At 42.3% G+C, this 14,235-nt stretch overlaps 1 protein-coding gene across 5 annotated transcripts in view; it reads left to right on the top strand.

The window, feature by feature from the left end:
- The window catches only part of abcc3 (ATP-binding cassette, sub-family C (CFTR/MRP), member 3), a 65,693-nt gene that overhangs the window by 24,091 nt on the left and 27,367 nt on the right, over positions 1-14,235 (top strand). For 4 of the 5 annotated variants that reach the window (XR_008078498.1, XM_052478128.1, XM_052478129.1 and 1 more), the window contains exons 2-10: positions 1,739-1,915; positions 2,238-2,363; positions 4,002-4,139; positions 4,808-4,933; positions 5,024-5,085; positions 5,345-5,476; positions 9,896-10,135; positions 12,662-12,839; positions 12,937-13,098. Coding sequence is in view for 3 of the 5 variants with exons in the window: in XM_052478128.1 (XP_052334088.1) it covers positions 1,739-1,915; positions 2,238-2,363; positions 4,002-4,139; positions 4,808-4,933; positions 5,024-5,085; positions 5,345-5,476; positions 9,896-10,135; positions 12,662-12,839; positions 12,937-13,098 (1,341 nt within the window). In the remaining 2 variants the exon portion in view is untranslated. Of the gene's footprint in view, positions 1-1,738; positions 1,916-2,237; positions 2,364-4,001; positions 4,140-4,807; positions 4,934-5,023; positions 5,086-5,344; positions 5,477-9,895; positions 10,136-12,661; positions 12,840-12,936; positions 13,099-14,235 lie in introns of those variants that run through there. The other variant, XM_052478131.1, reaches the window with a different exon arrangement.

The following is a 14,235-nucleotide window of genomic DNA, read 5'->3' as shown; positions in this document are numbered from 1 at the left end:
TCCAGACCTGAATCCAATCGAGAATCTGTGGAAAGAACTGAAAACTGCTGTTCACAAATGCTCTCCATCCAACCTCACTGAGCTCGAGCTGTTTTGCAAAGAGGAATGGGAAAAAATGTCAGTCTCTCGATGTGCAAAACTGATAGACATACCCCAAGCGACTTACAGCTGTAATCGCAGCAAAAGGTGGCGCTACAAAGTATTAACTTAAGGGGGCTGAATAATTTTGCACGCCCAATTTTTCAGTTTTTGATTTGTTAAAAAAGTTTGAAATATCCAATAAATGTTGCTCCACTTCATGATTGTGTCCCACTTGTTGTTGATTCTTCACAAAAAATACAGTTTTATATCTTTGTTTGAAGCCTGAAATGTGGCAAAAGGTCGCAAAGTTCAAGGGGGCCGAATACTTTCGCAAGGCACTGTAGATTGTGTGGTCTACATTTTATCATGAGATACTCTATACGCTGTCATTTATAAAAATACTTAGTCCACCGCCCCTTGTCTTACCAGATGCCACTGTTCTGTCCTGCCGGTGCAGTGTATAACCAGCCAGCTGTATGTTGATAGTGTCGTCATTCAGCCACGACTCTGTGAAGGATAAGATATTACAGTTTTGAATGTCCCGTTAGTATTTAATCTTCCGCGTAGGTCATCGATTTATTCTCCAAAGATTGCACGTTTGCTACCAGAATGGAAGGAAGTGGGGGTTAATTCGATCGCATACGAATTCTCAGAATGCAGCCTGCCCTTTGGCCCCTTTTTCTCCACCTCTTCACAAATCACAGGGATCTGGGCCTGTTCCCGATAAGCAATATATCGTTCGCGTCGGGCTCGTCAGACTCGTTAAAGGGGGGAAAAAAGGATTCTGCCAGTCCGTGGTGAGTAATCGCAGGCCCGATGTCCAGAAGTTATTTTTGGTCATAACAGACGGGAGCGGCAACATTATGTACAAAATAAGTGGAAAAAAAGTTACAAACAAAAAACACGATCAGTTTGGGACACGTAACACGTCTGCCGCCCTGTCCGGCGCAGGTGTTCTTAATATTTTGTATACTCAGTGTATTTGTTTTTTGAACAATTTCTATTTGATCTTTAATGCACTTTGAGATTATTCTTGTATAATGAAGTGCTTTAAAAATGTAATTATTCTTATGATGAAATATGATGTTTGAGAGTAGTGCAGTTTGTTTTTGTATCACAAGATGCTTCCCACTCTCTCGAGTTTCACTACTGAGTTCTTAGTGTCTGTGATTCAACTCATCCCCGAAGCTGTGGTTTTCTCCTCTACATTTTCATTGGAAGTTTACAGTATGAACACTGTCCCTTCTACGTAACTCGGCTAAGTACAGCAACAACCTATGCCGTGCGTGTCTCCCTCTCGGCCCCTAAGCCAGCTGATGTCATGCGACATTCCACACAGCTAGACAGCCCCAAATGACCTGGGGTCAGACAGGAGCAAGTGGCTTGACTACTGATAATGTTCAGTACTAATTTATATACACTACTGGTGTTCTGTGAGAACAAACACTAGACCTGAGTATGTTCATAATGACACACTATTCCCTAGGCCTATATAGGACACCACTTCGGGCCATATTGATGTCATGGGTTCTGTCCAAAAGTAAAGCACTGCACAGGGACTATAGGGTGCAATTTCAGATTGGATATGTGTTTGATGATTTGACATATAAAGTGTATTGGTCTCAACCCATTGGTCTCCATCTTTATTTGATTCTAGGTAGCCAATCAGACGCTCCACACGGACAGTCCAGACCTGCCGGAATGTTTCCAGCTGTCAGTGCTGTCATGGCTGCCTTGTGTGTACCTGTGGCTTGCTTGCCTTCCCTACCTCTTCTACCTCCAGAGGAACAACAAGGGTTATATCATGATGTCCGTCCTTAACAGAGTGAAAACGGTGAGGGACCACACCACGCACTGGGCTGCTGTATGCGGCCGTCTGTCCAGTTGTCTCTCTGTCTCCGTCTCTCTCTCGATGCAATACTGTTTGTTGCCTGAGATTCATACCCTGTTTCGTGGCCCTTATTAGATTAGTTAATTGATGCACGATAGGGGAATAGTGGAAATGTTTATCAGACAGGCTAATGACCAGTACTGGGAAACGTACCAGACATGCAAGCTGGTTCAGACGGTTTAGATGGGTTTTGATCAAATTACTCCTGCTCAGTTTTGGGTTTATTTCTTTCTCTCTTTCTCGCCCCTCCCCGTTCCTCCTCTAGGTCTTTGGGTTGGTGTTGTGGATTGTGTGTTGGACAGATCTTTTCGGCACCTTCCATGAGCTGCAGCAGGGGGACTCAAAGCCACCCATCTACTTCGTCACTCCGCTGGTGGTCGGCATGACGATGGTACTTGTACACAACCAACAGGGCGTGGCGTTGTAAACATGCAGTACAGTCATACAGTACAGTGTTCAACTCACTTCCTGAAAAATATTTCTTATTTTTGGGGTCTTGTTGCTTAGTGACCAGTATTTTGAATCCATAACTTGTCAATCAATCATGTATGTATTGTTGCAACCTGAACTCAGGGGTAGACGTAACATAGTAACCGGAAATCTAGGACACTCAAATTAGTAAAGTATGTATTAATTTGTGGATGTCCATCATCCATTTTGTATGATAAGTTACGATTTACAATTCAAGTTTTATTAGTCATGCGGGATACGCATGGTATACATTGTCCAATGAAATGCTTACTTGCAGTTTCCTTCCCGACAATGCAACAACCATAATAAATAGTTAAAAACGAGAATATGAACATGAAGTGAATGGCAGTAGAATAGATTAACAATTTTAGTATAAATGTAATACAGGAAGGCACAATTTATAGTAAAATATTTACATGTGTTGGGGGGATGGAGAGCAAGTGTTTAACTTGAGCAGTATAGTAAGAGTCTGGTAGCAGTAGTTGTAATGTGTGCTAAGGTGAAGAGAATCAGAGCAGGTGGTCAGTCCAGTTCAACTCTGATGGCTTGTAGATACCAAAAGGCTCAGAGACAGTTTCTATCAGACCTCATGCTCTGATACCGTCTACTAGACGGTAAGGGAAAGAACAGCTTGTGGCTGGGTTGTGTGGGGTCCTTGATGATGCTGCGTGCCTTCCTCAGGCACCATTTTGTATAATGTTCCGGATGGATGGAAGCATAGCCTCCGTGACGACCACGTTTCTAGTAGATGTACTGGATGGGTGGAAGCACGGTCCCAATTCGTATGACATGTTACGAATTGCAATTAAGACAATATGTTACAAATTTGCAATGTATGATATGTTACAAATTCTAATTTGTTGTAGCTAGCATTAGCTAGGTTGCTAGGTGGCGAACGCTAATGTTAGCTAGGTGGCTAACATTAGCTAAGTTGGGGTTAAGGTTAGGAGTTATGTTAAAGGGTTATTGTGAAGGGGAAGCTAAAATGCTAAGTAGTTGTAAAGTAGATAAAAAAGTAAGTAGTATTTGCTAATCAGCTAAAGCTGTCCGTGATGAGATTTGAACATGCAACCTTTGGGTTGCGAGACATTCGCGTTATACGCTCATCCATCCATAACGACCAACCACTGTTTTTGCCTTAAGTAACCTTCCCTGTTATGTAACCATACCAAAGGTAACATATACTAAGTTGAGTGTCCCAGATTTTTGTTTACTATGTTACGTCTAGTCTATGAGACCAGGCTGATTGTTGTGTTTGTAGATGATTAGATTGTCATTGTATTCCATTAACCTTTACTGTATGTTGCACGCTCTGAGGTGTAGAATAAGCCTAGTGAACATGCTGTTATCCACATGCTGTTGCAATGCTGGTTCACAAGTTGTTGTTTTTTCTTCTCACATTTCTCTCTCTCTCTCGTGCCCTATGCATGAGTGAGAGAGTAGAGCTGAGATGCATGTTCACCTTTACATGCCCTGTGTGTTTCTGTGCTTATCTAAATCATGATCACTTTAACGCCTTGCTCCCTCACCCTCCCTTTTTCCCTCCTCTCTTTCTCAGCTGCTAGCTTTGTTTCTGATACAGTTTGAGAGGTTGAGGGGGGTCCAGTCTTCAGGGATTCTATTTATATTCTGGTTCCTGTCAGTGCTGTGTGCCATAGTGCCTTTCCGCTCCAAGATCCTACAGGCCAAATATCAGGTGAGATCAGGGTTTCCCCTAATGTGTACTGTATAGGCGGAGGTGAAGGAGATGTTTAAAATGTATAGATAATCTCCCTCAGCTCTCTCCTTTTCCCTCTCTCAAAACATGGTTACCACCCCCCTCTTCCTCCTCCTTCCCTCCCTCTCCTTCCCTGGCTAAATAACTTACGGTTGGTTGTTTTGGGGGTTAGGCAGGGCCAAGGTTGGGTGAAGAGAGTGAGAGAGAGGAGAAATAGTAGGTCTGTTGTCCTAGCGACCTGCAGGGCCTTAGCCGTCTTATCTAACCTATCCTACTGAGGGCTGTCTAATACTCTTAACATAATAAAATGCCCTAACAGCTAGCCAGAGCTACACTGGGGCCAAGCCAGGTCAAACCATGCCAACATCAGTCCTGTGGTCTGCTCTGGTTCTTTACAATCCCATTGATCCTAACAATTAGCCCCTAGTTGTGTTTTATATATTTTATTTAAAATGGCTTGTGGTCAGGGAGACAAAGGAATGATTTTGGATGACTTAGTTGTTTTTAGCTCAGCAGGGTTTGGGGGAACTGATCATCGATATGTAAGAGAGCATTTTAGGAGACTAGGACAGTCAGTGCATTGTCTGTCAGCCTCCTTAAGAAATGGCTTTCATAACAAAATGTCTTTCTCTGTTCTTGTGTTTCAGAGTGAGATTTCAGACAAGTTGCGTTTCACCACATTCTATTTCTACTTCAGCCTGATCGTAGCCGAGCTTATCCTCTCTTGCTTCAATGAGAAACCTCCACTTTTCTCCAACATAGACACAGACCCCGTGAGTCAACCAGACACACAGACACACAGACCCTGTGAGTCAACCAGACACGTAGACAGACAGTGACCTCTTCTTACTCTTTCTCCTCAGAATCCTTGTCCTCAATCAACTGCTGGTTTCCTCTCCACTATGACCTTCTGGTGGTTCACTAGGTAACATGATTTCCCCCATACAACACATGCTGTTTAACAATTATACCTTGGTGCAGGATTGCCTTATCCTGTACATTTGTATGGCTTGTAGCTATTTCATGTTCAAGTATGTTATTCCCACAAGTAATCAGTACATTTGATCAATAATCAATGGAACCGCAAACAAGTCTTCTCTCTGTGCCCTGGTTTCCTGGACACGGATCAATTATTTTCCAGGATCTTTCACTCCACTAATGTGTTGTGTCCCTCTCTGTCCCAGCATGGCCATCAAGGGCTATAAGAACCCTCTGGAAGCCAAAGACCTGTGGTCACTGAACAAGAGTGACAGCTCAGAGGTGGTCGTCCCCAAGCTTCTGCGGGAGTGGGAGGTGGAGCAGGCCAAGGCTCACAGGTAGGGAGGGACGGAGATGGAGAGAGGGAGCAAAAGGGGGGGGGGGGGTAGAATAGGAACCTGAAAAACTATTATTATACTGAACACAAATATAAACACAACATGCAAAGATTTCAACGTTTGTACTGAGTTACAGTTCATATAAGGAAATCTGTCAATTGAAATAAATCAATTAAGCCCTAATCTATGGATTTCACATGACTGGGAATACAGATATGCATCTATTGGTCACAGATACCTTTTTTTTTTTTTTAAGGTAGGGGCGTGGATCAAAAAACCAGTCAGTATCTTGTGTGACCACAATTTGCCTCGTGCAGATCGACACATCACCTTGGCAGAGAGTTTATCAGGCTGTTGGTTGTGGAATGTTGTCCAGTCCTCTTCAATGGCTCTGCGAATCTGATGGATTTTGGCGGAACTGGAACACGCTTCCAGGACACGTCGATTCAGAGCATCCCAAATATGCTCGATGGGTGACATGTCTGGTGGGAATGCAGGCCATGGAAGAACTGGCACATTTTCAGCTTCTAGGAATTGTGTACAGATCCTTGCAACATGGGGCCGTGCATTATCATGCTGAAACCGGTGATGGCGGTGGAGAAAGGGCACGACAAACAGGATCTTGTCACGGTATCACCGTGCATTCAAATTGCCATTGATAAAATACAGTTGTGTTCGTTGTCCGTAGCTTATACCTGCCCATACCATAGCCCCACCGCCATCAAAGGCCACTCTGTTTACAACGTTGACATCAGCAAACCGCTCGCCTACACAACGCCATCTACCTGGTACAGTTGAAACCGGGATTCATCTGTAAAGAGCACACTTCTACAGTGTGCCAGTGGCCATTGAAAGTGAGCATTTGCCCACTGAAGTCAGTTACGACGCTGAACTGCAGTCAGGTCAAGACCCTGGTGAGGATGACGAGCACGCAGATGAGCTTCCCTGAAACGTTTTCTGATAGTTTGTGCAGAAATTCTTCGGTTGTGCAACCTCTGTGTCATCAGCTGTTCGGGTGGCTGGTAGAAAACTGCACATTTTAGAGTGGCTTTGTATTATCCCCAGCACAAGGTGCACCTGTGTAATGATCATGCCGTTTAATCAACTTCTTGATATTCCACACCTGTCAGGTGGATGGATTATCTTGGAAAATGAGAAATGCTCACGAACACAGATGTAAACAAATTTGTTTACAACATTTTAGCGAAAGCATTTCTGGGGATCTTTTATTTCAGCTCATTAACACTTTACATGTTGCGTTTTATATTTTTGTTCGGTGCGTATTTCTAAGACATTTACATTTGAGACCAGCATCCACATTTCCTTTAATCTTTCCTGTAATGGACATATTCTATTTGGTGCTTCTTATCTCAAAGGCTTCCAATGTTTTCACAACTTTTTTTGTTATAATACATTTTTTCACAGTTTGAAAATCAGTACCCTTATTTCCTTATTTTACTTGTTACAACAACATTGACCCAGCAGTATGACTGTGTAGAGAATGGTTTCCCTTGTTTAAGGTTACACAGCCAAATGACACCGCCTAAGTCAACAGTAGTTTGCCCTTTCACATCTTTCCCAGGACTGTGGAGAGCTGAGGGGGGGGGGTTGTCTTTATGGGATCTGAGTGTGCACGCTTGTGTTTGTACATGTGCATGTATGTGTGAGAAAGATAGTGTTTTTCATGTGGCGCCAGCCAGTATCACTCATATCTGTTTTTTTTTAATGTGTTAGCATAGTAACCACTGGATTGTGCAGCACCTTTTTGATCATTTAATATGTTGAGTCAGTGTCTCTACATCTCTGGTCTTGGGTGGAAAAACACAGTAGTAAAGCTAGCATCAAAGACAGAAATAGCACCACAGATCAGTAAGATGAGTTAATATATAATAATATATGCCATTTAGCTGACGCTTTTATCCAAAGCGACTTACAGTCATGTGTGCATACATTCTACGTATGTTGGCGAGAAATTGTTAAAAAAAACACACAGATGAAACATTGTGTGTTTTGATGTGTTTACATGATGTGAATTAAAAAAAACTGGAATGTGACTGGAAAGCAGTGGAGTGAAAATCTGGCTGGCATAGCCTTGCTGATAGCCATATTAAGCCTGCTTTCTGCCTTGAACACAGAGTACCTGCTTTTTCTCTGATAAGAGACAACAATTTTTATAATTCATCCCAATCCTAAGATATTAATAATTGATAGGATTTATATAAAGTTTCTCTTTGAAAATGTCTGCTTTAACTTATCAAAGCATGTGGCTACCACAAAAAAACCTTCTGCTTAAACTTAAGCTTTCGTGAGCAAGAAACTATTAGCTGAAAGTGCTTTCTTGCTTCAGCTTATTAAACTGGACATACACTACTGTTCAAAAGTTTGGGGTCACTAGTAATTTCCTTGTTTTTGAAGGAAAAGTTTTTTTAAATGGTCGATTTTTAAATAACATCAAATTGATCAGAAATACAGTATAGACATTGTTAATGTTGTAAATGACTATTGTAGCTGGAAACGGCAAAATGTTTATTCTCTGTTGGGCTCGTAACTGGAAAGTACAGGGCACTTCAGAACTCAAATCTAAACACACAAGCCATCTAAATGGAATGTGAAACTTCACGCTCCCAAAGCTTTTATCTCTGATATTCACTGTGGTTTCAACACCAAATCAAAAACCCACATAGGGCGGTGCACAATTGTCCCAGCGTCATCCGGGTAAGGATTTGGCCGGGGCTAGGCCGTCATTGAATATGAGAATTTGTTCTTAACTGACTTGCCTATTAAATTAAAAGGTAAAAATAAAATAAAAAAGCGAAATGCAACCGGTGTAGAGTTTATTGTGAAATGCTTGCTTGCAAGCAACGATGCTGAGTTATATATAACACAAACACATACACACACACACATACACACACACACACACACACACACACACACACACACACACACTACTGTTCAAAGGTTTGGGGGTCACCTAGAAATGTCCATGTTTTTTAAAGAAAAGCTCATTTTTTGTCCATTTAAAATAACATCAAATTGATCAGAAGTACAGGGTAGACATTGTTCATGTTGTAAATTACTATTGTAGCTGGAAACAGCAGATTTTTAATGGAATATCTACATAGGCGTACAGAGGCCCATTATCAGCAACCATCACTCCTGTGTTTCAATGGCACGTTGTGTTAGCTAATCCAAGTTTATAATTTTAAAAAGCTAATTGATCATTAGAAAAACATTTTGCAATTATGTTATCACAGCTGAAAACTGTTGTACTGATTAAAGAAGCAATAAAACTGGTTATAAAATAGTTGAGTATCTGGAACATCAGCATTTGTGGGTTCGATTACAGGCTCAAAATAGCCAGAAATAAAGACCTTTCTTCTATTCATGTTCTGAGAAATGAAGGCTGTTCCATGTGAGAAATTGCCAAGAACCTGAAGATCGGGTACAACGCTGTGTTCTACTCCCTTCACAGAACAGCGCAAACTGGCTCTAACCAGAATAGAGAGGAGTGGGAGGCCACGGTGCACAACTGAGCAAGAGGACAAGTACATTAGTGTCTAGTTTGAGAAACAGGCGCCTCACAAGTCCTCAACTGGCAGCTTCATTAAATAGTACCTGCAAAACATCAGTCTCAACATCAACAGTGAAGAGGCGACTCCAGGATTCTGGCCTTCCAGCTACAGTAGTCATTTACAATATTAACAATGTCTACACTGTATTTTGAACAATTGTATGTTATTTTAATGGACAAAAAATGAGCTTTTCTTTCAAAAACAAGGACATTTTTCTCAGTGACCCCAAACGGTTGAACGGTAGTGTATATCCTCCAGGCTACATAGCCATGGGCCCCACAGTACCGTTGTAATTGTTGTTTCTTACCTGCACTGACTTTGCAGAAGGCTGCTTTATTGAGGAAAGTTTTGAAAACTGTGAGATGTGGTTGTTGAATGTACACTAACTGTAAGAGCGTCTGGGAAATGACCAAAATGTCAAAATAAATCTTGTCCAAACACACTTGACACCAGCTTGGGAGTGTCTGCTGAATGCTGATCTCTAACCTCTTGTCATTGTTCCAAGCGTTCTCTTTGACTCTCGCTTGCTCTCATGTTCGCTCGCTCTTTCGCTACTCTTCAGGTCTCTGCCAAGTTCTGTCTGGTTTTCCTTCAGTGAACAAAAGAACCAGTAAAATGATATGAAAGAGAGACCTAAGCCTGTAATTGCTCAAACCTGTTTAGAGGTGTGAGGGAGAGTTGCGTTTCATTGACTTTTGGAATCCAACCCCTCCACATTCCGATTGTGTGAGAAAATCATGCGTAAATATACAGTATATCGGTTAACTTCATGTTCAAGGGTAGAAACTGGATGTGATGAATGCTTCTTCTACTTGGGACCTATTTCTACCCCTTCTCTCCACAGTGCTGTGGACCAGTCCACCCAGGCTCATTTCTCCAAACCTCCGCCAGCGGGAGAGTCCAACCATGTAGGGGGGGAGAGCAGTCCTGAGGAGGTGGAGGTGTTGCTGTCCAAACAAAAAGACACCAAAAAGCCCTCCTTCCTCCATTCCCTCATCAAGGCCTTTGGACCCTACTTCCTCATCGGATCTGCATTTAAACTCCTACAGGACCTCATCACCTTCGTCAACCCACAGCTCCTCAAGTAAATAGAGCACTACGCAGCATTATATACCCTTATGAAGCCTTACCAAGTCTATATGTCAAATGCAGATGAACATGCTGAATCTGGTCTGAATAAAGATAACGTTCTGAGTAAAGATAAAGATCAGAATATAAAGCTAATTTAGGACAGCAGCAGTATTTCCTGTATCAGACCCATCATAGGGGTGGGGTGTTTGTTTCCTTGTAGCGTTACAGAGTGACAGGACAATATTGTTCTTGTTTGTGGTGTGTCTTTGAGCAGCTAGCAAAGCCCCTTTTTAATGAGTGTTAAAATACAGTATTTTAAAAGGAAAAGCTGCACACTCTAGTAGCTCCGATGTAATATATTATTTTTACCAACATGGGCTAGGTAGTAGTCTAGCGATGAAGCTGTTGGGCCAGTAACCCAGAGCTGTCTAGTTGAAATCTGTTGATGTGCCCTTGAGCAAGGCACTTAACCCTAATTGCTTCTCTAAGTCGCTCTGTATAAGAGCGTCTGCTGAATGACTCAAATGTTTAAACAAATATTCTCACTACCACAGTGTTTCCACTGGACAGGATTCACCTGGACACCTATGTGGTTTATGGAAGGACAACATTTACCTACATGAACATGTGTCATGGTCTCTTATTTCCAAGAAGAATATTATTTGCATGTTGATTGGTCTACGTCCTTATGGTCCTCCTCGGCTGTCGAGTTGTTTTATTTGTTTGCGATGTAAAGCCGACGTGCAAATGTGTCCTCTGTAGGTTGTTATGAAAGTGTGTTTGAATGATGGGAGGCGTTCTGTGAAGCATAAACCCACCTACAGTACCAGCCAAAGTCTGGGCATGCCTACTCATTCAAGGGTTTTTCTTTATTTTTACTATTTTCTACATTGTAGAATAATAGTGAAGACATCAAAACTATGAAATGACACACATGGAATGTAGTAACCCAAAAAGTGTTAATATTTTAGAATATTCTAAGTAGCCACCCTTTGCCTTGATGACAGCTTTGCATACTCTTGGCATTCTCTCAACCAGTTTCATGAGGTAGTCACCTGGAATGCATTTCAATTAACAGGTGTGCCTTGATAAAAGTAAATTTGTGAAATGTCTTTCCTTAATGTATTTGAGCCAATCAGTTGTGTTGTGCCATGGTAGGGGTGGTATACAAACTCTTCCTGTCCCGCCCCCTATCTTTTTGGTAAAAGACCAAGTCCATATTATGGCAAGAACAGCTCAAATAAGCAAAGTGAAATGACAATCCATCATTATTTTAAGACATGAAGATCAGTCAATCCGGAAGATTTCCAGAACTTAAAGTTTCTTCAAGTGCAGTCGCAAAAACCATCAAGCGCTACGATGAAACTATCTCTCATGATGACCGCCACAGGAAAGGAAGACTCTGGTACCTCTACTGTAGAGGATAAATTCATTAGGGTTAACAGCCTCAGAAATTGCAGCCCAAATAAATGCTTCACAGAGTTCAAGAAACAGACGCATCTCAACATCAACTGTTCAGAAGAGACTGTGTGAATCAGGCCTTCATGGTCAAATTGCTGCAAAGAAAACACTACTAAAGTACACCAATAAGAAGAGACTTGCTTGGGCCAAGAAACACAAGCAATGGACATTAGACCGGTGGTCATCTGTCCTTTGGTCTGTTGAGTCCAATTTTTTTATTTTTGCTTCCAACCGGCGTGTCTTTGTGAGACGCAGAGTAGGTGAACGGATGATATCCGCATGTGTGGTTCCCACCGTGAAGCATGGAGGAGGTGTGGGGGTGTGGGGGTGACACTGTCTGTAATTTATTTAGAATTCAATGCACACTTAACCAGCATGGCTTCCACCTCATTCTGCAGCGATACGGCATCCCATCTGGTTTGCGCTTAGTCCCACTATCATTTTGTTTTTCAATAGGACAATGACCCAACACACCTCCAGGCTGTGTAAGGGCTATTTGACCAAGAAATAGAGTGATGGAGTGCTGCATCAGAAGACCTGGCTTCCACCATCACCCGACCTCAACCCAATTGAAATGGTTTGGAATGAGTTGGACTGCAGGGTGAAGTGAAGGAAAAGCAGCCAACAAGTACTCTGCATATGTGGGAACTCCTTCAAGACTATTGGAAAAGCATTCCAGGTGAAGCTGGTTGGACAATGCCAAGACTGTGCAACTCTCTCAAGGCAAATGGTGCATACTTTGAAGAATATCAAATATAACATACAGTTTGATTTGTTTACTACATGATTCCATATGTGTTATTTAATTTGTTTTTATTTCTTCACCATTCTACAATGGTAAAGATAAAGAAAAACCCTTGAATGAGTAGGTGTGTGTGCACATTTTTGACTGGTACTGTATGTCATGTTTAATGTGCTTGTTTTACTCATCAGTCTACAGAATCTATGTATATGATATATACAGTACCAGTCAAAGGTTTGGACACACCTACTCCTTCAAGGTTTTTTCTTTGTTTTTACTACCCATCTTTTTCTCTCCTCCTGTTCCCCCCCCCATCTTCCTCTCTTCTCCCTCCAGGTTATTGATCTCATTCACAAAGCAGAAGGGAGCTCCCGCCTGGTGGGGATACGCCCTGGCCTTCCTCATGTTCTTCGCAGCCTTCCTCCAGACTCTCATTCTGCACCAACACTTCCAGTACTGCTTCGTCACTGGGATGAGGCTCCGCACCTCCATAATAGGAGCTATCTACAGGAAGGTACACACAAGCAGAAGCACGCACGCGCACACACACACACACAGTGGGGAAAATTGTATTTTTGTCTTTCTCTTCTGTCCTTTATTTCTCTCCCTAGTCTCTGATTATCACTAACGCGGCCAAGCGTACATCTACAGTGGGAGAGATAGTCAACCTGATGTCAGTGGACGCTCAGCGCTTCATGGATCTCACCACCTTCCTCAACATGCTGTGGTCCGCCCCACTTCAGATCATACTGGCACTATACTTCCTGTGGCAGGTGGGTGGGTTCTTTCCATGGAGGTGGGTTTATTAGTCCACCATAGCCAAAGTAGTGCACTGTATGGGGAATAGATCTAAAGAGATGAGATCCAGAATGATTGTGCCTGGAGTGTATTCATTAGTGGGATTCTGTTTGCAACAGAAAATGTTTTGCAAGGGAAACCGTTTCCTTCAAAAGGGAAAACATTTAGCAACAAAAACGAGTTTCTAGGTCCCTCCCTGGTTCATTTAATTCCGTTTGCTTCCGTTTGGCTCCTAAAGTTAACGGTAAATGTTTTTCTGATGCAAAACATTTTGTAACAGACTAAACATTTTGCAACTTTATCCGACTAATGATTACACCCCTGCTCTCTGCGTTGATTAGTCTTACGTGGTCTTTCTGGGATCCATCTCTGTTGTGTTGATTAGTCTTATGTGGTCTTTCTGGGGTCCATGTCTGTTGTGTTGATTAGTCTTACGTGGTCTTTCTAGGGTCCATCTCTGTTGTGTTGATTAGTCTTACGTGGTCTTTCTGGGGTCCATCTCTGTTGTGTTGATTAGTCTTACGTGGTCTTTCTAGGGTCCATCTATGTTGTGTTGATTAGTCTTACGTGGTCTTTCTAGGGTCCATCTCTGTTGTGTTGATTAGTCTTACGTGGTCTTTCTAGGGTCCATCTCTGTTGTGTTGATTAGTCTTACGTGGTCTTTCTAGGGTCCATCTCTGTTGTGTTGATTAGTCTTACGTGGTCTTTCTGGGGTCCATCTCTGTTGTGTTGATTGGTCTTACGTGGTCTTTCTGGGGTCCATCTCTGTTGTGTTGATTAGTCTTACGTGGTCTTTCTGGGTCCATCTCTGTTGTGTTGATTAGTCTTACGTGGTCTTTCTAGGGTCCATCTCTGTTGTGTTGATTAGTCTTACGTGGTCTTTCTAGGGTCCATCTATGTTGTGTTGATTAGTCTTACGTGGTCTTTCTAGGGTCCATCTGTTGTGTTGATTGGTCTTACGTGGTCTTTCTGGGGTCCATCTCTGTTGTGTTGATTAGTCATACGTGGTCTTTCTGGGGTCCATCTCTGTTGTGTTGATTAGTCTTACGTGGTCTTTCTAGGGTCCATCTCTGTTGTGTTGATTAGTCTTACGTGGTCTTTCTAGGGTCCAT

The sequence above is a fragment of the Oncorhynchus keta genome, chromosome 24 (genome assembly GCF_023373465.1).
Source record: "Oncorhynchus keta strain PuntledgeMale-10-30-2019 chromosome 24, Oket_V2, whole genome shotgun sequence".
NCBI lineage: Eukaryota > Metazoa > Chordata > Actinopteri > Salmoniformes > Salmonidae > Oncorhynchus > Oncorhynchus keta.
This window is presented reverse-complemented; position numbering and strand designations above follow the sequence as displayed.